General features: G+C 39.9%; 1 protein-coding gene across 3 annotated transcripts in view; it reads left to right on the top strand.

The window, feature by feature from the left end:
• CCDC191 (coiled-coil domain containing 191) overlaps positions 1 to 23,345 on the top strand; it is an 81,562-nt gene that overhangs the window by 20,056 nt on the left and 38,161 nt on the right. For all 3 annotated transcript variants that reach the window (XM_040621258.1, XM_008708264.2, XM_040621259.1), the window contains 3 exons: positions 1,113 to 1,266; positions 12,310 to 12,500; positions 20,778 to 21,027. In XM_040621258.1, coding sequence (XP_040477192.1) covers positions 1,113 to 1,266; positions 12,310 to 12,500; positions 20,778 to 21,027 — 595 coding nt within the window. The remainder of the gene's footprint in view (positions 1 to 1,112; positions 1,267 to 12,309; positions 12,501 to 20,777; positions 21,028 to 23,345) is intronic.

Here is a 23,345-nt window from a genome sequence, read left to right as displayed (position 1 = left end):
GGATAGAGCCAGTAAAATTTTATTATTGATAGAGCTTTTTAATTCATTTGTAAGCTATCCTAAATCTTCTTTATTGCGTAGTTTCAAAATATCTCCTGTAAGAGATTTATTAATTATTAATTTATTAATTAAGGGGGAAATGGCAACTTTATACTGGAGAGGTCCCCTTTAACCAAGTGCTGGTTAACATCACAAATAATAAGATATAACATGTTCTCTGTAGGTATATGAGAATGTCTATAGGGTATTCTGGCATCCCTCCCAACTTGAGTTCCTACAACTATAAAGTGAAATTCAGAAAGACAAGGTGACTTGTGTGAGTTTTCACAGCTGGTTTGTGGCCGGAGCCCATGAACCCTGATCCCGACTGGGTGCTATTTTTACCGTATCATTGGTAGTATGTATACCTCCCACACATACACATACATATTCTTTGTACACTCCAGTAAGAAGGCAGTGACTGTGAGCTTGTTTGAATTGGCATGTGGAAGAGGGATGACCTGGACGAGAAAGGATACATGGGTGAGACAGAGGAGGACCAGAGATGACCAACAAAGTTACAGAGTGATTCCTGTCACTTGCCTGAAGACTTTTTCCTTATTGTTAAGTTCAATTTTTTTCTCTTCTGAGCTATTTTAGAATTAATATAAATTCCACTCTCTCCTTATAAAAGAATACCTGATTCTTTTATTATTTTTCTCCTTAGAAACCTTGTAAAAGCCTTGGGATAAAAATCTCCTCCCTTTCTTACCTAAGGGTCCTCTTTTTGTGCCTCCCTTAGAAGAAAAGAGAGAACTTATGTCTACATGTTATTAACTCTCAAATTTTGATCAAAGTATCCCTCTATGATAAACTCAATAAAAATACTTGACGAAAATATTTATAGGGCTTTCTACTTTTCAGAGTATAACAGTCTCTTATTTCATTTAATCTATATTTTATAAAGGAGTAAACTTAGGCTAAAAAAAAAAATCACCCTACAATGTAGTTTTAGAACCAGATATAAAAATCTGTCTTCTGATGGAAAATTCAGTGTTCATTCACTATAGTAGGTTGTAATTACCCATCATTAAGTCTGTTGTTCATACATGTATTTTTAAAATTGTTAACAGAGAGAGGAGAAAGCAGGAAGAAAATTCTCCAAAAAATACAGAAAAAGGCATGTTTCAAAGTGATTATATTCTTCTGGATGAAGAAAAAATGGCAAAAGAAAGAAAGAAGAAATTGAGAGAGTTATTAATCCAGACTTACAAGGAAAATCATCAGGTAGGAATTATAATTTCTCTTTTTTCAGCATTCTGTGGCGTAAATGACAGACGGCTCCATCAGAGATGGGCCAGTGTCACACTGAGCCCAACTGAGCCTCATCACAAATACCAAATTGTCCACACCACTGGTTCTGTGCTGCCCAGCTGGCCTAGGGCATGAGACGGTGCTCCAGTCCCCTGTCCAGGGGATATTCTTATAGATACTCTGTGTGATCATGGGAAATCGGGTGTGAATTTAGGGTGGCTTCCTAAATTACTCTTTTCAGAATGGCATGTAACTACTAATGTAGATCTCTGGTAGGTTTTGAAAGCTTGGCTTCCACAGTCTTCTGGATTATTCAGAAAAATTACTTGGACAAGTCACTTGCCTTCTGGTAGCTAGGATCTTAAAGCAATGATGGACTTCTCCTTTTCATGGTCTGCATTTTATTTTACTCTTTTCTCCCTCTCTTTTACTTTCACTTTTTGTAAAAATAAAACAAAACAAAAACTGATCAATTTTTATTGAGAAATGAGCATCCTTTCCAGGCCATTTAAAGCAGAAGTTTCTTTGCGAGAAGTGGGATTGACAGCAGTAAGCATTTGGGACTTGTAACATTTCAGGTGAAAGGGATTAGTTGGAAGATTTGTAAAATGAGAAGGTTGAATGAGAAAGATAAATAGGATATTTTATATTTCTTACAACACCCACCCAGAGCCTTAGGCTTTGCTGAAATTCAGTGAAAGTTAGTGAAGTGAATGCAGGAATGCACTGATTTAACAAGAGAAAAGTCGATGTCAAGATGATACTGAGGGAGCTTGATAAATATAGGACAGACTTACAGAAGCCCTGGAAATCAGTAACAGGAATTTGAATATAATATTGATAACTGGGATATGAGCAAGAGAGTAATATTGTATTAATAGTAATAGTATAATTAAATCTAAGCAATTTAAAAAGAGATATGGGGCACCTGGGTGGCTCATCATTTAAGCAGTTAAGCATCTGCCTTTGGCTCAGGTCATGATCCCAGGGTCCTAGGATGGAGCCCTGTGTCAAGCTCCCTGCTCAGCAGGGAGTCTACGCCTCCCTGTCCCTTGTGCTCTCTCTCTCTCTCTCAAATCCTTTTTTTAAAAAAAGACATGTTTGATGGAGGCATTTTGGACTGTTGGGCAAGAAGGCATAATTATTGAGATATAAAACAAGAATTTTGGTCAGAGTTTTGGCTTTAGGACTAGCGAGGGAAGAGTAGCAGGAGGAAATGCTAAGAGTTGGGATGAACATTTTGAGAAAGATTGGCAAGGACTCAGATGGTGCATCCTTCAGGAGACAGAATTGGTGTGTCCTCCTACAATAACAGTTCAGATTTCTGAAGGAAAATAGGAAAGGAGATGAGTACTCAGGGGGCCATCTAGAGAAGGAGTGAGGAAAACCTGCCATGATATGTTATCCAACCAGTGAGAGATGAATAAGGTGTGTGTTTTCTAGAAACTTAATTTTTAAATTTCACTGAAGTTCACTGTACAGAAAGAAATAATATATGTTTTAGATAGAAGTGGCTAGCTAGGAATTTTAGGCACTTGTAAGGAGTTTTACAAAATTAGTGGTCCACCTAAAACAGATTACTCAGTTTTTAAAAGACCAGTGTAACTTAAAAATGCGAGATTATGAATAAATTATCTCCACTCCTCACAGATTCTGCTTGATCTAAACCTCTACTTTATAGTTGTTGAGTTCTTATTTTGAAGTAATTTTAGACATACAGAAGAATTGCAGAAACAGGACGCAGAATACCTGAATTCCCTTCACGCAGCTTTCCCCAATGTTAACATCTTATGTAGGCATAGCATAATTATCGAAACTAGGAAATTAACCTTGGTACAATACCATTAAATACCATTAACTAAACTATAGACCGTATTAGAACGTCACCAGTTTTTCCACTAATGGCCTTTTTCTATTCCAAGACTCAGCCCATGATTCTACATTAGAGAAGGCCTAGGAGTATGTGTCTAGGACTCAGTCCAAAATTCTGTTTCATAGAGCTGTCATGTCTCCTTTGCCTCTTCCAGCTTTGTGACAGCTCCTCAGTCTTGCCTTTTCTTTTATGACCTTGACATTTTTTAAGGGTACTGATCAGGTATTTTGTAGAATGTCTCTCAGTTTGGGTTTTCTGATATTTTCTCCTGCTTAGATTGAGATTATGCATTCTTGGCAAGATAACTACAAGAAGTGATGCTGTGCCCTTCTCAGGATCCTGTCAGGGTTACACAATGTTAGGGTGCTGGGTTTCTGTACTATAAAGTTTCTTTTATTTTTATTTTTTATTGTGTTTACTTATTTATTATTTCTTTATCTTTTTGAGAGAGAGCGAGCATGAGTGAGCATGAGCTTTGGGAGTGGGGGGAGGGGAGACAGAGAATCTCAAGCAGGCTCCATGCCCAGTGCAGAGCCTGATGCAGGGCTCGATCTTATAACCCTGAAATCATGACCTGAGCCGAAACCAAGAGTTGGACGCTTAAAGGACTGAGCCACCTAGGTGCCCCTGTACTGTAAAGTTGCTGTATCTCCTTTGGAATGTCTTAGAGGAGATATTGTAAAACTATGCAAATATCCTGTTTCTCCTTAAACTTTCACTTATTAATTTCAGCATCATTGATAGATCTTGCCTGTAACATTCATGTATTTGTCTAATGATGATTTTGTATTTCCCTCATTTCTTCTCAACTTATTAATTAAAATTATTCTAGAAAGAAAACCTTTCCTTTTCCCCCCACTTATTTATTTATTCATTTATTTAATTATGTCCTTTTATCAGTATGGGCTCATGGGTATTTATTTTATTCTGTGGGTGATCATCTATTATTATCATTGTTTATTACTCAAATTGTTCTAACTTTGGCCATTGGGAAATCTTTCAGGTTGATGTCTTTGTTCTTTCAAAATGCTTCCGTCCTGTTTTGAGCATTTCCTTTCTTTCTGGCACCATAGGACATTCCAAGCCCATCTTGTGTTTTCCCGGTCCTAGCCCTGGAACCAACCACTTCTACACGAAACTCTGGTTTCTTTTTGAAAAATAGTATTTAGAAACCCAGATATGAATACTGGCCGCTCTTACTGCTACTGGGGTGTCATTACTCAGCAGACAGAGCTGGGAAATGTGTGTATACTAACCCACACATATATACACATTATGTGTATTTCTGAGTTTGTCTATCTGTATACATATTAAAATTCATGAGTTCATACAGGTATCTCTAATTCCAGTGCAGTAACACAGGGGTCATGGTATCCTTTCCTCTTCCTTATTTATAATTTATTTCTATAACTATCTGTATGTTTATTAAAATAATCATGAATTCATAATTATGCCTTCAACCCTAATCCAGCATCACACGTTTTAGTGCACCCTTCCCCCCTTGCTTACTTGTAATTCCTTTCTCTGGCAGTGAGAAACCTGGTGCTCATTATCCAAAATATATTTACTTTTTTAATCCTGATATACTGTAAAAGTCGTTGCAGAATTGCTAACCCATACTGCTATGTAAACAAATTCACTAACCAGACTACAGTATTTGTACATTATGTCCATTTTCAGTCTTACTCAGCCAGAATATTATTACTTAGGTTAGTTCTCTTCTTCCCCTTCCCCTTCCCCTTCAGTGTGATTATGTTATTCATTTGCAATATGGCTAGTGAACCTGTAATTTTGATTTCCCCCGTGTATATGAGTGTAACTGAGACATGGGGAAAATCCACCTACCAGACTCCTCAGGTTTTTATGTAGACTTGGCTGGAGACAGGACAGTCCTCTGGTAAATGCCACGGAGTAGCAGGCCCCCTGGGCTCATTACCTTGGCCCCAGTCCACATTCCTGGCCTGGTTCTAAAGGAGCCTAAAGCTGCCCTTGGGTAATGAAATTGAACACTCAGCAGCCTAAATATGACCACAGGATAAAAAGGGGGATGCCTGGCTTGCAGTGAGCGGCTAGATACCAGGAAACTCTTGTCAGCACTCTCAGAATGGTTCACTGGCACAAACCCAACGGCAAGCTATATAGAGTATTTGTAGGAAGACTTTAAAGCATCTGTTTCTAGGAGGAGTTCCAGTTCAAGCTCCTTTAATTCTTGTAATGCTCTGTGCTTTGACTCTGGCTTGTATTTGTTCCCCCAAACAATCTCTTCACATTGCCATGTGGGCGCAGTTATTTAATAGGAGACTTCCTGAGAGAGAGCAGGCCCTCTCATCCAAACCCAGGTTCAAGTGCAGCCCTGTGCGTGCATCTTCCCCATGTAGTTCATTGCCCGGTCTCTTTGTTTTATCAAAAACATCTGGTTTTGTATAGAAACTTTCTACTTCCATTTTCCTTCCTATTTTCTCTTTGATCTTGCAGTGAAATCTCTTGGGGAGATGCAGCAATCCTCATGTCATTGCTAATTAGCAGAAGCAACAAGGGATTAACTGTGAAACTCTTAGACTATTTGGAAAATGGCCTTCTTAATTCTCACCCTGTTCTGAAATACATTTTATGTTTTCTTAAAAGAAGATAGGAAAGTCTGTGATCTTTGCTGCTTGTGAAAGTTGAAGAGAACAATGGAAGATGAGTTGATACTAACTTAAATCTTAATTCTGTGGGGGAAGGTTTTGGTTTGCTTATTTGGTTGGGTTTTTCTCTTAGAGAGTAAGATCATAGTGGCCCAAAGGAATCATTGTTAATATTGCGCTTACGGCATAGCATCTTCCAAAAGGCCACCCCAACCTGAACCAGGGGAACGTGGAGATACATGGAAAAGAAGCCTGGCTTTTTCTGACAAGATGATGAAAACTGTAGTTAAGTACCTCATTTATATAGCACGATTCATCTCCAAAGATCTTCGTTCTGTCGGGACTGCCTACATGCCACTTAAGTAAAGCCATTTCTGAGTGGAAACATAGCAACCATCCTGTCTGTGTTTGAGGAAGGAAATGAAGGAAAAGCCTCTTTGCAAATAAAACTGCAGAGAAAGAAATGCCGGGCACACATGCGAAGGACACTGGGATTCATGTAACGTTCCCCTCCAAGCTTATTGCCAAGAACACATGTGGTATGCATTTTAGGAGGGGTTGGAAACATTATTCTATATTACTTCATACAGCTAACTCTGGGAAATTTCCAAGTAAAATTTTGTCGGCATTAGTAAGGAGATTGTTTATTCTGCTGTTCTAGTCTTCCTTGCCCTCACCCTGTGAGTCACTTATGTTTCCCATTCTCCCAGAGGGATAGTGAGGGCCATTTTACCAAAACATCGTGTTGGTGTTTTGCTTTTCAAAATGCCACGAAGCTGTTTTTTGAGCCAGAGTTTCCAATTCATGTATAAGTAATTTTTTGTCTTTTGGAAAAAGTACTGATTAAATTCTGCTTTGAAAAAAAAATAAGAAAAGAGCCTTTGGGGGCGCCTGGGTGGCACAGTCGTTGAGCATTTGCCTTCGGCTCAGGGCGTGATCCCGGCGGTCTGGGATCGAGCCTCACATCCGGCTCCTCCGCTGGGAGCCTGCTTCTTCCTCTCCCACTCCCCCTGTTTGTGCTCTCTCCCTCACTGGCTGTCTCTCTCTCTCTGTCAAATAAATAAATAAAATCTTAAAAAAAAAAAAAAAGAGCCTTTGGCATAGACGGAGCCTGTTCCATAAAATTTTACGGCGTAGAATATTTTCCCCTAAACACTAAACATTTCAGGTGAATATTTTTAAGGATCTTGAGAACCTTATGCCTGGAAACAAATGACATCACATCATTGTCTCACTGTCAGACTAACCCTGGAGGGGAACCTAACATTTGTCTAATATATTCTGAGGTGAGCTCTACTCTTGGCTTAGTTTGAGTGTGTGCGGCTGGGGGTGGGGGAGAGTGGGCAGGGAGTGGGGACTGGTAGAGGGGGGAAGGAAGTCTGGAAGGAAGAAAGAGGAAAGGAGAGAGGTCATGGGAAGCAGCAGGTCTGCCCTCCCTAAAGACACAAGGCCCTGAAAACTGGTCTAAGCTCTGCTTAATTGGGGAAGGCGCACTATCCTAATGAATAGTCAGGTTATAGGCATTATTGCGATCATTCTTCTTTAAAAGATCCCAGAGAGTTTTGCTGCTTAAGACTTTACTATATGGTATGACTAAGCAGTTGCTTTCTGAAATTGTATTATTTCTGAAGTGAAACAGACTTAGATTAATAAAAGCAATATAATTGATTAAAGTTCTTAGCAGAATTAAGAAGAATTTACAAAATCTCCTTACGTTGGCAATACAAACTCACACATTTGTGGGTGAAGTGATACAATGTCGGATGTATGGGATTTATTTGTAAATATTCCAGAAAAAAAAAAAATAGAGGAAGGAGAGAGAAAATAAGATCAGCAAAATGTTGGTAATTTTTAAAGTTGAATGAGGGGTTCATTCTTCTGTTCTACTTTTGGGTATGTTTGTTAAATTTCTGTAATAAGGGTGTTTTTTGGTTTTGTTTTAAGTTTAAAAAAGGAAGGAAAAAAATTTAAATACAGAAGTTAAAAGAGCATCGCATCTTCCGGGATATGACAAAAGTGGCTTTTTGTCTGTAACTGGTGTTGTTAGCATTTCGCACAGCAGTGCTTGTCAAAGTTTGGGCCTCTGGGCTTTTCCATGGAACCAGGCATTGTCAGGTCTTAGCACTGTGTGCAGAGAACTGAATGTATTTTCCCTAATGTAATTAGTTATCACAGTATTTCTGCTTTGGGGTAGGGGGCACAATGACTTCCTCTCTTTTCTTTGGGGCGTAATTACGAAAATCAGGAGTAGGGTGGTCACAGGATACTCCTTCCCAGGGGCATTCGTTTGGCCCTGATAGGATCCTCCTCTCCCCAGCCCCAGGGATGCCTAGGTTCTGTGGGGCTTGTGCCTAGCTGTAGTGATCCCCAAAAGGAAAAAGTTACTTCCTCTGTAGCTACCGAGGGCCTGTTCCTTTTGGGAAGGGAGCAGCAAGGAGCCACCTGGGGGCACCTGGGGGGCCTGTAGCTTTCTTGCTACTGTGGAGGCAAGCCTTGGCCAACTCCCCTCGACCCCTGGTTGCACCACAGTCAGTTCTTTTCAGCAGAAATAAATTGTAAACTTGTTGACATTTTTGTCCTCTTTACAATGCATTGTTTATTTTTCCATGACTGAGAATTTTGATGCAATTATCACTGAGCTTTCTGACAAAAGGGAAATAGCTGAGGAATTTTGATGAGTTACCCACTTCATTAATCAGAACAGGCATCTCTAGTGACAGGGTTAGAATTACAATGAAGATTAGATAGCAAATTGCTGTTCCGCCTCACGTCAGTCATGCTCCGTGACAGCAGTGTGATTACACTTCAGGGAAGAGCTTTTCTTGCCAACAAACGAGGGCAACTCCAGTGCAGGTAATAAATTTAGCAGGGCGAGCTGTCATTTCTCCTCTTGAGTGGAATCCTTAACGATCAAATGATGGCTTGTGGAAGATGTTGAGAGGAGAAGAGCATTTCCCTTAAAAACTTCCTAAATTTCACTTTGTAGTATTTTATTTTATAAATGATTAGAGAGAATGTATTTAGGAACAATTCTTCCCACTGTGATTTTCAGTATTTTACTTACCTGGAGGAAGCCTTAATTTTCCCCACCACTACTATATTAAAGAGATGTGGAAGTTAAGATTCCGTGACTATATTGGAAAAATCTATCAGAAATAAAACATGGTGCCGAAATAAAGGAACTAGGTAAGAAATGGAGGGAGGTCAGACTTGTCGTCCGGCTAGTTAAGACATTAAATCCTGAAACAGAACTTATTAAAAAGAATGTATCAAACAGAGTGTATTCCTCTTCCAAGCCGGCTGTGCTTTTAAATACTAGTTCTAGTTTCAGAGAGCAAAAAGGTAGAGCACGGTTGTCACTCCAGAGTGTAATACTGAGGAGGAGAAGCAGGCCTGGGGACAGCGGGGACTCTGGGGGAGAGGTAATAGAAAGAATAAATAGATCATGACTGTGGAAGTATGCCACTTCTCATCCCTTCTAAATAAAAGCAGAGTGCTAGCATCTTCTAGAGAAGACAGGACTCAGAATATTTTCCTTTCCCAAATATTCTCCTCCAAGCACATTTATGGGACTCCTGTTTGCCTGAATAACGTTTGCTATGAATCAAGAATAACTAAGTGGCTATTCTTGGTTCACACTTGTATTTTTTCATTTCAATTTTAATGGGATTGCTCTTTTGAATAGGCAGGAAAAACCAGTAAGTCGATTTCAAGAAAGCAGTTGCTATGAGTCTGTCACTTTGCTGTTACTAACCTCTGTGTAGTGAAACTGAATTACAGCCCTTTAAAACTGATCATTTCGCTTTCAAAGTCTAAACTTAACTATTTTAAAGAAATATATTGACTATAGCATTTATGAACTCAAATTTTCCCCTCTTAAATTCAGTTATGTTCTAGCAGTGCTCTCCCACCATAGTTAGTTACGTGCCGACTTCTTTCTCTTTCGGTATAAAAGAAGCAGAGTTTGCCCTTCAGTTTTAGACTTTTTGCCTAATAGATTGGGCCATCAGGATACCAGAATGTTTCGGTTTTAGCCTTAGGTGTACCACTAACTTTTCACTCTGCGAATTTACCCTCTCTACTTGAAGTTCAGCTTGGTAAGGGAAATCACAATAATATCTGTGGTTTCTCTATTTTGTAACGATGGACTACAAATTAATAAAATAGTGTGTGTAATATTGTGCTTACAGTAATGCCTTGAACTTAATAGACAAAGAATGTAGAAATCCAAGAAGCACACTATTAAGAGTGTTACTATTGTCCAGGTGGATTATGTTTATACTATTTCATCATTAGAAATATTCCGGGAATTAAAATTAGAGATAGCTGAACGTGAAGAGGAGTCTCTTAAATGAATCTGGTAGACAGAGGATATTTCCTTTTGACTAGGGCACACAAGTTAACAGTATAGTTTTTTCATGCTCTATGTTGTGGGTTAGACAGGCAACTCATAATCCAAAAACCCGACCTGTCAGCTGTGTGTCTTTTCGTTCTTATGACTGCAGGCCTGTCCTGTATTCAGTAAATCTCCCTTCCTTCCACCCTCTCTTCTTCTCTTCTTCCTCCCTTCCGTGGGATCTAAGGTGAAGGTCTAGACAGTATGCCCTCATTTGACATAATGGAAAGGGAATGAGAGCTTTTTGAAGTTTGCCATGGTTTCTCCCAATAAATACTAATAAAGAAGATTTTGTAATTTGTCCAAATGGGAATAGAACTGAATTCTTTTTTTTTTTTTAAGATTTTTAAAATTTATTTCCTTGAGAGAGAGAGCACAGAGGTAGAGTGAGGGGGGAAGCAGACTCCCCGCTTAGCAGAGAGCCCATCACGGGGCTCGATCCCAGGACCCTGGGATCATGACCTAAGGGGAAGACAGACACTTAACTGACTGAGCCACCCAGGAGCCTCCAGAACTGAATTCTTGTGTAAATAAACATTCATAGCGAGGGTGCTGGGGTGGCTCAGTCAGTTAAGCATCTGCCTTCGGCTCAGGTCATGATCCCAGGGTCCTGGGATCGAGTCCTGCATCAGGCTGTCTGCTCAGTGGGGAGTCTGCTTCTCCCTCTGCCCCCCCCATCCCCCTCGTGCCCTCTCTCTCTCTTGCAAAAATAAAGGAACTCTTTTAAAAAAAAAAAACCATTCATAGCCAAATGGGCTATTTCTAAGAATTCTAACATATGCTCCCTTAGGTTATTAGTCTTTTAATATATATGCCCTCTTTNCCTATAACCTCTCCAAAGGAGAGATTGTATCGTAATTTTGTTCAGAGTTCCCCAATTTAAACCCAGTGGTGGCTGCTTACTAAATGTTGAAGTAGTGAAAGATAAGTGTTCTTACACAGATAGAAGCAGTAAATACAGCTGACCCTGGTAGAGCTAGCAAGTGCTGGTCATCAGGCACCCCCTCTGCCTCCCACAAAGTCACCTTCTATGGGGTTACTTTCTGTTTTATTGCTGCCAACACTTGGTACAACTCTCAGATTTGCCATTTCCATTCATGGGACCCAGTCCCTTCCTTCTGGAGGCTCACAGTCTAGTGGAAACCAGGAAACAGGTGATTATAATACAGTGTAATGAGTGTTTTGATGGAAAAAAGCAGAGGTGCCCTGGAAACACAGTGGAAGGACCCATATATTTGAGGAGAGTGGTCGGTAACAGGAGAACTTCCAGAGAGAAGTGAGTCCTGAAGTAGTCAGGGCAGAAAGGAAGGGCTGAGAAATTAGTATGAACATAGGAAAGTGTTAAACACTGTGGTTGATGTAAGGCCACGAGCTGAAGGTTATGTGATGTAGTGGGAACATTAAGTTTACCGCGACGGTAGGAGATGTAGGCAAGGGCTGGGTCTCAGATTTTCTTAGACTAGGACTGTGAGTAAAGTACTTCTCTAGGGACGTCCTTAGGCTCAGTGGAACTGGTCCCACTTGTTGGCAGTTGCATGTAGTGGAAGATCGCAAGCATCCTGAGCACCTCGTCTCTCTAGGCCTGCTCACCAGAGCTCTGACATGGTCAGTGGTGGCTCGGCTGAAGCTGTTATTTTAGCTATCTTGTTTCCAGGGACCAGCGATCCCCATTCTGTCCTCATGGGATCTTCCACATTCCTTTGTGCAGGACATCAGCATCGTTAGTAATAGGAATGAATTAATCAGTTGGTATTTTAAACTCCAGGACAAGCTGGCAATCCTACCGGAAACAGGTGCTTCAGGCTTTTCAAACAAGTCCCTTAACTCGGGTCTTAGATGTGACTGTTACTCCGGCTTCCCTTAGGACTGATGCCTTACAAGGAGAACTAAGTACTGGAGTTTAAGTCATGAGCCTGAGAGTCCCTCAGCTGCATGACTTGAATTTTTGTTGTCATTATTAGCATAAAGCAGTTACACTTTGTTCCCTTTCCTTCAAGACACCGGTTCCTAGATGTGTTAGAAAAAGCGTGAGGGGGGAATCTGAGGTGACAGCTCTCAGTATTAGATTTTAGAGAAACTGGCGCTCATCAGTGGTGATTTTCCACATGTTGCCGTTGCAGTGTCAAAAACGGTATTTCTCTGCCTGGCACAACCTGATCCTTGATCACAGGATTAAGCTGGGAAAAGCTGGGACCCTGTCCAACTGGAAGTTCCAACTGAAGGTCCTGAGGGCCTGGAGAGACTACGCAAGATCCCAGAAGTTGGCGCGGGAGACTCAAGCCATGCAGAACGACCTTAGGGAAGCAAACAGGTACTGGTATTTGTATCATGAAAACCCTTGTGTTTAGGACGTTTTTCCTCCTGAAGAATTCTGAAATAAACTCTAAAAATTATGTCATCCATTATAAAATGTGGTAATCACTGTTTTTCTATATTACATCCCAAACTAGAAAATTGTAACTGAAAATTATAAGCAAAAAAATTTTATTTAAAATATGCTGATGTCCATGCTTTCCTTTTTGATGGAAGCAAGTATTATGCTTTTTCCCTTGTCCTCTGATGTCAGAGCATTGCACCTTGGACCATCTTACAATTCAGAAGACAGTTTGGTTTATATGCCGGTAATTCCCATTGAGAGAAATCGCTGTCTGCACACAGACTGTTAATTAGGGACACAGGGAACATCCACCTGGGAGGGCAGACCTGCCAAGATGATTACTCCCACTCCCCCATCTTTTGTTCCACACGTTGTTTAGTGGTTTCTGATACCTTTATGTTCTATCCGCTCCCTCTTATGCTTGTGAGTGACATAGATTTGTCTTCAAATAAAACTTGCTTTGTCCCATCATCTTAAAATTAAGTACATTTTCTTCTTTTCATTTCCAAGTTCAACTTTGCACCCTTGAACCAAAATCATGGCTTTAGAAGGAGCTATTTGCTTATTTGGGCCGGGGACAGTTTACGTTCTTGTGTGTAATCACTTCTCTCACCGGCAACTCTGCTAGCCGTTCAGGGTGAAACTTGGATGAATGGCCTGTGAAATCATTCTTATGTAGAAGGAAATGGTGCCCCCTAGAGTTGTGCAACCCTGTGCCAGCATCAGGCCCTGGGGGCGATACACAGGAGCCTGACGTCCGGCCTCACAGTTCTGTGGGGAAGGCAAGATCTAGAAACAGGACAGGTGTTGAGCAGCATCCTAACCTGCGTAGTGCATCCCCTCTGTTGCTGAGACCTTAGCAGAAGCAACTGTCACGGGTTGAGGAGGGGCCTGCAGAGTGCCAGGAAGCGCTTTATCAGGAAGGTGCGTCGTGACTGGACTCTACCATACGGAGGCCGCTCCTAGGTGGGGATGGGGAGCTGAGGTAATGGCATGTAGTGTAGCCGTCCAGGTTGGCTATATCATCAAGCGTGTGGTTCTCAAGTTCATCAACCTGTGAAAGGCCTTGAGTGCCAAGACAAGGAGTTTAGAGATTGGTTGTTAAGTAAATGTGAACTCTTGACCATTTGTAAGCAGAAAGATGACCTAGTCAATTTCGCTTTCTTTCCAGTATCCAAGGGGGGAGAACCTTCAGGGGGTGGGGAAGGCAGCATAGAAAAAGTTCTCAGGATCCAGTGATTGATATAAGGAATTGGGATAATAGCCTACTGAAAAAGGAATGGCTAGCAGAATTTGCTGGATAAAGAAAGGTAACTGCAGGTGCTGTAGAGGGGAAGCAACCTGAGTGAGGGCATGAAGGGAGTGGCAACTGAGTGAAGTTAAAAGTGGCCTGTGAAATTTACATGCCAAAAGAAACATATAGGAGAAAAATCTTTAGAACTTGAGATTTCATTCCAATTAAACTGTTTAAATATAAAAATCACTAAATGGGGATTTCATAATAGCATGATGTGCCAATTTTTTTAAAGATCTTAGAACTTTTTGTCTTGTATCTGTGAATTATTTTCAGGTGTCTATTTTTAAATGTTCAGAATGGGTACTACATTTTTTTAAAGTGCCAGAGTTAGAAAACACATAATAAGTTTTTTACTACGAAACTTTAGAACAAAAAAATTACAGAGTAGGAAGTCACCTCAAGGATTGTCTAATCCTGCTGTCATTTTACAGATGTTAAAAGTAAGGCCTGGAGAGAGTAAATGACTCTCTCAAGGTCATAGAGGTAAGAGTAGCTGATCTATGACTAGAGTCTGGTCTTTTTAATTCTGAGTCAGATGCTTTTTCCTATACCACCCTGTTTCTGTGTTAAATGTTAAATTGTATCTAGGTGGTGCTTCCCGAAGACAGCCATATTTTTCAGTTATATGGCAATTCACTTTAGATGGTTGCAGATGAAAAATAAAGCAGTAATTAACAAATGACAAGCCATGCTAGAAACACATGAGAATAAAGGAGCTATTAAATACAAACCATCCTTTGTGCTGCTTTCCTGCAAATCCGTGCCTTTCTGCATGTTTTTCTTTGTTCTAGAAATTACGTCGGGTGATTTTGTTCAAAGAAGGTTGGGATATTAAAGGTGGGGAAAAAGCTCAGAGGTAGATACTGTGAGCAGAAACCAAGAAATGTCAGTGGGATTGAGCGTGTCTGGAGAGCCTCTTTCCTCTGTTCATCAGAGTTTCTCCTAGTACCTCAGTGGACAACAAATATATATTTCTTGAATAATAAGTGAGTCAGTGAGTAAATGAGTTCATTTGCTTCCTCTGTAGCAATTTTACTTGATAGTGTCTTCAAGCATTTTTTTCTAATAGCTCAAGGAATATAACGGGTTACTCACTGTAGAAACTAAACTCTCATCCGATTGGCAAAACGGTGGTTCTCCCTCCACCTGGACATGGAAATCATTTGCTCTGCCCATTACTCATATGTCAGCTGTGTCCTCATCCTCCAGCTCCCGCATCCACATTTACACCTCACTGGCCTGTCCCCTGTGCAGGGCCCAGTTTTTCTGGCTCTTTCCTTCCTTCCTTTCTTCCTTTCTTTCTTTAATTTTCTTTCATTGCTTTCTTTCTTTCTTCCTTTCTTTCTCTCTCTCTTCTATTTTTATTATCTCTTTTCTTTTAAAAGTAGTTATGGAAATGGTATTATAAAATTTCAATACAATATCCTAATACAACCTCAGCATTCACAAATATGCCCAGACCCTGAGAATTCACTCGCTTAGGTAATACAACAAAACCCCGGTGCACACACCAAGTTAAGCCCTTTGATGTGGTGGTATTGGAATTTGAACTGTATATTTAATTTGCTTACCATGTTCACCTTCAAGGCTGGCTTGAGTTCTTCTGTTGCTCTTCTTTCCCTTTTTCTCCCAAATTTATGGCCAGCCCTGGACAAAATTAGGAAGAAGCAGGGTTTGTTTTCAGCATCCTCCACCTTCCTGAGCCCCTGATTTCTAAGTTCTTCCCTGAGAAGCGCCTCTGGCCTTCCCTTACTAACCTCCACATTGCCTGCAGTCCTGGCCCCTCTTGCACCAGAGCTCTGGGCCTTTCCTGGAATATGCTTTTATCTTTTCCCTTTGTCCCTCAAGCCCCTCATGCTTTTTTTACTGTGATCCTCAATTGGTGTTATCCCTCTCAGGAAACTTCTTATACTTTCACAGGTGTTGTCTGGAAACAGTGCCCAAAATGTCAGTGATGGGGATTTGAGGATTCGAGGGTACTGTGGCGACCCAGTGGACAGACTGGCCCTTTCACATCTCTCAAACCATGACATTCATTTGTTCATTCATTCTTTCATTCTGTTTGATAGAATTTATTCTTTCAGCCAACCAGCTTTACTGATACTTACTGGGTACTAGGCTCTCTCCTAAGTACAGAGAGGGGGACTTGGAAAAAAAGTGTTAAACACTTACCTTCTAGGAGTTTTCAGTCTAAGTGAAGTGAAAAATGGTACCCAAATACTAAAAATAATTGCAACAGAAGGCACCATAAGAAAAATACTTACGAGTGACATAGACTTGGCTATCGTGCATTATAATCCCCCGAGGAGCTTTTTAAAAATAGGAATTCTTGGGCCCCATCTTCTGAGAGAGATAGAAATGTAGCTAAGTAGAAGAGGGCGTTTTTTAATTTGGGGAAAAGACTGGTAAACCAGCACATAGGCAGCTTGTGGGAGAGCAGGCTGGGGTGAGCCCACATGCGAGCCTAGAGGTGGGGAGGCTGACTTGAAAATAGACGGTCAGGTATCCCCATATCCCCACTCCTCATTTTAGCATTCTTTTGGGCAATCACTTAAGGAGCGCCCCCCCCCAAGCCCCCGGGAATCATTTTCGGTGCCCTTCCCTCCATGCTCACCCAGGTATCTAGGAGAGAGACCAGAAACTGCATGGCATCCGAAGCCAGTAAAGCTCCTCATAGGTCTGTCAGACCAGCAGGGGGCCCACACTTGCACTGCCTGGCTCACCTTAAAACTCTTTCAAACAGAATGTCGTTAGCTTCCACTCTTTCCCTGGGGGCTACCTGGTGCATTATTGAATGCATTAGCTTATCCATCCCCATTCCCGCTCATCCCAAATGCAGCTGTCCGCACTGCTGTCTCGTCGTGTTCTGCGTCACGTTTTGGCAGAACTCGTGATCAATCAGATAACGAGTGTGTGGTTATTTATTTATCATTTCTCATTTCCTTTTAAAAAGGAACTTTTAGGTACTTTTTAGATATCTAGTGGTCTGTCCTAAGATAGTGTTATCTTCCATGAGAATTTGTTCTGTATATTCAGGGGTATATGTGTATGTGTGTTTTAAATTAGATCTTTTTAAAAAAAAAATCCTGTAGGACCGGCAATACAGGTTTTGTTTTTTTGTTTTTTAGGGTGATACCATTTTTAGGAGGAAACTGAGGCTTAGAAACTTCCAGGTGCTTATCTAGTGCCCCGTCTAGTTAGTATTCTTCTGACTTACAGGTTCTAGAACATGCACTGATCGCTAAGCATCACTTGAGGTATTGATTCTAAACAGCACAGTTCATATTTAAATTTCTATTTAAACCTTCATATTTTATATTCTTAGGTGTGAGATAGTAGAAAATACGTATTGGTCTCTGCCCCTGATTCCTGGAACAGAGCTCCTAAAACTCTTGTAATTTCCTAAATGATAAGAGTACTAGGAACATCTCTTGTTCTAATAGTGGTCTTTGACCTCTGCTCCCCACACAGAACTCCTGAAACCCTTGTAATTTCCTGATAGGAGTGTCTTTGTTCTAATGAGATAGCTCTGGGTTGGTTCCTGGATGGCTCTCAGATGAGGGTTGGTCACCAGAAAGACCAAGCCATGATCAGAAACTTAGAATATTGAGCCTTGCCCCCCATTCTCTTGAGAAAGGAGAAAGGCTGAAATGGAGTTAACATCAATCATAGCTACATGATGAAGCCTCCATAAAATCCCAAAAGTACGGGGTCCAAGGAACTCAGGCAGATGAACACATCCACATTGACATCTGTCCCCAGATACGTGGGGACAGAAGCTCTTGTGCTCAGGACCCTCCCAGACCTCACCTTATGCATCTCTTCATCTGGCTGTTCATCTGCACCCTTCATTATATCCTTTAATAAACTGGTCAACATAAATGTTTCCGTGAGTTCAGTGAGCTACTCTAGCAAATTAATCAAACCCGTGGATGGGGTGGTTGGAACCTCTGATCTGTAGCCAACTGATCAGAAGAACAGGTGATAGATAACCTGGGTTTGTGACTGGCGTCTGAAGCTGGGGGGTGGGGTTGGGGGGAGAATCTTATGGGACTGAGCCCTTAACCTGGGGGATCTGACACTGTCCTTGGTGTAGATAATATCAGAACTGAGTTGAATTTGTGGATACCTGCTGCGTGTCCAAGAGTTGCTTGTTGGTGGGGGGAAAACCTCCACACATTTGGTGACCATAGTGCCAGAAGCGAGGTGTTCTCTGAAAAGGTAAAGGAGACACACAGGAGACAAACACAGGGGGAAGAACCAGATTTTTCCCTGCATAGGAAGGAAAAAAGGAGTTTTTCCATTATATTTGGTCTTTAGGGACAGCCTTTCTGTGCATGCAGTTATATAACTATGATGATCAATTTATATACTCTTGCCAGAAATTCCCAGATTTCAGCTTGGAAGCATACTGGGACAGGGTGTTTTCCATAAGGGAACGCTGTCCTTCATTTTATCGTGATCTGGGAACTGTGTCTGAAACCATTTCTTTTGGTTAGCATACCGAAGTTTTGCATCACATTGAGGTTTTAGGAAGTTTAAGTGATTTTTCACTTTCAGAAATATTTGTTTTTAGTGTCATCTTTTAAAAAGTATGGAAACCACCTTACTTGGAATATTATCGCCCTGCTGAAGTGAACTGCAGAGGAGCCCGAGTAAACCCAGCCTTGCGTCTGGAGCTTCTGCATTTCTACTCTTCCAGCTCAACGCACGCATGTAGATATCTTAAATACACTTGGAAATCCCCTACGTAACCATTATAGAGTGGGCTCTAAGCACTATGGTCAACATGCAATTTTTACCCATTTTCTTTAGTCTTTTTGTTATAGTTGCAGAAATATTTTTCTCTTTGTCTTTTTATAGTGTCCAAATAATCTCTTCCATCACAGTTGAAACTCTAGTGCTGCTTTTGGCTGTTTATGCTCTAAAAACATGAAATTAACACATCAGGTAAATTTCACACTCCCCCTTCCTGAGCAGATTGATGTAAATTGAATTTCACATTAATCAGACAGAGCAGTATACATCTTCTATGCAGTGGAAATTTATGATTTTCATTTACTTAAGAAAAGTGCTATAGGCTTTTTATTTGTTTCACTATTTAAACATTGATATTTTTTGGAGCTTTTTTTCTTACCTGCATTGCTACCTGATTTGTTATCTTTATTTCCTCTAAAATTTGTATGTTAAGGTTATTCAGTCCCATATTAGATAATTTATTTCCATCAAATTAAATTCCATGTATAAATATTTATATTACCACCTATATTATACTTTTATTAGAAAAACATCAGTTAATCAAGTATTAATTGAGCACCTATCATTAATACAGTAGAGGGAAGCAATTAAATACAATGAAATATGCTGTTGGCAGAGTTGTTAGCGTTTATCCTGAATTTCACTATTTCAGTTGACTCTACTCTCACTAATTGGCTGTTTCATTCAACTCCTCTGACATAGGTTAAATTCTGTGACTTTAGAGTAGTTTTTTTCAAACTAAGAGTTTTAACCCATTCATGGGTCCCTGAAATCAGGCTCCAAATGAGCTGTATTTTTCAAAGAAATGGGATGGAACAGAAATGCCAGAATGCACTTCTGGTAGTAAGGGTAGATATTGTTTGGTGAAACTTCTGTTTCAATTATATATACTTTTGTTTCATACACACATATATACTTAAACTTGTATATTGTGTCACAGTGTAACATTTTTCTTACTGTAGGTGACAGTCAAAAAAGATTTAAGTGATTTAAGAACTCTAGAAATGTTCTCCTGACTTACTGACTTAAGAACTTGGTTTTTTTTTTTTTTTTTTAATATATATATAACCCCAGAGAGTCCATGAGGAAAGTTAAGTGTTATGGGTGTTTAACAGAAACAGGTATGCAAATAGTATTATAGAGAACTTGAGTCACCTTTACAAAATAAAATCAAGTAGGTGTCTAAACAGTAGTCGATTTTAAACCTCAAAACTGACCCCTGATGTGATATAATAAGTTCCAAACTCAACAACTTACTTCTTCAGGGACAATAATCATCCACTTCTAGATAGAGCTCAGAGACCTCCATGCTTGAATTCTCAACTGGCCACCACAAGAATGTCCCCTAATGGAGATCCCCTTTGGGAAGGGAATGTAGCAGGCAGTTCCCAGCTCTACTCAGTGATGTCCCCTAACATCGTGAAGTTTCCAGGAAACAGAAGGAGCTCTTCCTTACAAAGTGAATAAACCAGACCCACTACTGGACTGTGAATGGGTTCCATGAGAGCAAGTTGTCTCTGACATGTCTTTCGCACGTTTCCAGTGTGTAGCAGGTATCCTCATAAGGCAGTGCTTTTCATTCATTCAGTTGAAGGATTTGATAAATGAGTCCTTCTCTTAGGAGATCCTGTGTCCCTGATCAAGTCCTTCTTTCATAAGATCCACCCTCATGGTTTCTTATTGACTTTTTATAAGTCTTATACTTAATTCGTTATTGACAGTTCACTTGTTATATCTTGTTGCATTCCCTTTCTCCCAAACCTCTGTCTTCCTTGGATTTGCAGGCATGCCTGAAATCTCCCTCATGTGTTCATCCTTTTAAAAGTAGTTATTTATAGGCCTATTTCTTTTGCTCCTTCCCCTCCAAAAGCTCTCAGAAACTATTTTGTGGTAATTTTTAAAATGTAGTATGCCTGTGTGACATGATAGAACTCTTTCTTCTGAGGTAATCTCTTAAGGTGCCAATGCCCTCTACAAGCAGACCTTTTGCTCCAGGGAATTTGACAAAGCGATTCCATGTAACTTAAATAAAAGGAAATGCCGGATCTAAGATGGAACATTTATGGGACTCTTTTAGACTTGTGTTTCTTTTATATTATCAACTAATAAGCTGTAAATGGCTGCTTCTTTTTAACGGGAAATACTTTGTTGCTTAGAAAACAACAACTGGCCACGGAGTATAACAGGAAACAAGTTCTCCGACGCGGCTTTACTGAATGGCAGCATTGGCACCGTGCAGAGAGCCTGAAGAGGGAGCTGGCTCTAACAAAGGAGGAAACTAGGAAGAAAGTGAATGAGCTGCTGGAGGCGGCATCACTAGGGAAGCTCAGCACAGATGGGGCATCAGGCATCAGTCTCCTTGGGGAGGCAGCCGCTGTGGTGGATCCGCCTATAAGAAACGGAGAGGTACACTGTTTTTCCTTTGCTTGGTCTTCTGCTTATTAAACACTGCCATTTGAGCTCTGCACCTGTATAGCCTGGGTTATATTGGCCGCTGTCAGATTGCCTTGCCTGGACTATCTAGAAAATGAGAGCTGTGTACAGTACACAAAGGTTAGCTTTCAGTTAGTGTTGATTTTCTTGAACTGAATCTTCTTCTTATGTATCGCATATGAACTTTGGTATACTTGAGACTTGGTAGGGACATAATACAGAGAGGGATTTAAAACAACTAAGCGAAAGACTCCTTCAGGAACAGTTATATAAAGCATTGTTTATAACTCTTGAACTCCCCTTACTTGATCATCAGACATTTCCTATCTAAATGAGCTTGGGATATATGTATACACACACACACAAACACACACACACACACACACACACACACACACACACACGGGAAATTTTTAAGTTTTTATTTTTTTAATAAGAAAAATCATGTGTTAATTATGGTAATTTGATAGAAAATGACAGAGGAAAAAGCATAGTAGCCTGTAATTCCATCATCTGGAGATAACCACCAGTAACATGCTGAATAGCCATATAGTCTTTTCTCTATTTGGGCATATGCAAATTTTTCTCTTGAATATTTTATTTAGCTTTTAAATTTTCTTTAGTCAAGTTATTGAGGATATCTACTTTTTCATAATACAGAGAAAGTAAGGCCATTTTTTTTTCTTAATAATGTAACTATTCTGTTTTTCTAAAAAAATTTTTGCAATTTCACAATATAACATGAGAATTTTCTGTGTCACTAAATCTGTTGCAGCATTAGTTCTCAACTGACCGTAAACCACAGATCAGATCTGCTTGATTAGAATTTCTGGTTTTAGGGCACCTGTATTATTATTTTTTTAAGTTTCACAGGTGAACCTGATGAATACCCCTTGATTAAGGACTACTGTTCTCTGCCATCGTTTTGTAATGGCTCTCAGATATTCAATCATGAACCCCCTAAGCTAGAATCTGTTTACCTTTTTTGTATTGCTGGACATTTAAATTGTTTCTAGTTTGTCACTATTGCAAATAGTGCTTCAGTGATCATCCTTGTAATGAAATCTTTGCACACATCCACTTTTACTTGAATGCTTTACTTAGGATAAATACCTAAAAATAGAATGCACATTTTAAAGACTATTACCAAGTTGCCTTTCTGGAAAGGTTGTGCCAAAGAAATGCCTATTTTCCTGCCCAGTAACACATTTTTCATTTTTGCTAAGTTGATAGTAAAATATTTTCATCTTATTATTCCTTCAGCATTTGCATTTTTTATTACTAGTGAGGGTAAACATTTTTTGCAATGGCCATTCACATATATATATATGTGAAAATGGATATAGAAAGATAGATATTTAGTGACTTGTCTATTCATGCCCTTATACATTTTTCTACTTAATTAGATATCTTTTTCTTATTTTTAGGAGCTCTTTATATTGGTATTTTTATTACTCTATATTTTGCAAAATTTTTTTCATTTTTTCATTTGTCTTTTTGGATAATTTTTGGAGTTTTGGTACTATACAGAGTTAAGTTTTTATGAAGTGAATCCTATCGGTTTTTTCTTTCTTAATTGCACTTGTCATATTTGAAAAGTCCCTTGGAGAAGACCCTCTACCCCCTCACCTTCATCCCAGACCCCTCCACATAATGCTGTTGAGTACTTAACTCAGACAATGTAAAATTAAATTGGGCACCAGAGGGGCCCCTGTCTTGCTTTTTACCCTGATTACTGCCAGCAAGTAGGCTGGTTTTAATTTAAGTCTAGCCTCTCAGCAAAGGGGTATCATGAGGATCCTTACTGGGACTTATGTCCTCTAGGCAATTTATCTATCTTTACGTCAGTTAGATAATTTTGTTTCCATTAAGACCCCAGAGTCTTCTATCTTAAGAAATAGCTGTCTGAACCTTTTACTTTACAAAGGTACACTGTTATCTGTAAATTTTTAAAAAGTGAACAAAGTATTTTTTACTTGCATGAAACAGAAAAATTACTATGTATATATAGTATATATAGTGTATATATGTGTGTGTGTGTGTGTGTGTGTGTGTATAATGTGTGTGTATATATATGACTCAAGAAATAAAAGCCTGGGTGGCTTGGCTCAGTCACTGGACATCTGCCTTCCGCTCAGGTCATGATCCCATGGTCCTGGGATCGAGCCCTACATTGGGCTCCCTGCTCAGTGAGTCTGCTTCTCCCTCTCCCTCTGCCACTCCCCCTGCTTGTGCGCTCCCTCTCTGTCAAGTAAATAAATAAAATCTTCAAAAAAAAGAGAAAGAAAGAA

The sequence above is a fragment of the Ursus maritimus genome, unplaced genomic scaffold, assembly GCF_017311325.1.
Source record: "Ursus maritimus isolate PB19 unplaced genomic scaffold, ASM1731132v1 scaffold_4, whole genome shotgun sequence".
Classification (NCBI taxonomy): Eukaryota; Metazoa; Chordata; class Mammalia; order Carnivora; family Ursidae; genus Ursus; species Ursus maritimus.
The sequence above is the reverse complement of the archived record's forward strand: the minus strand, read 5'-3'. Positions and strand labels throughout refer to the sequence as shown.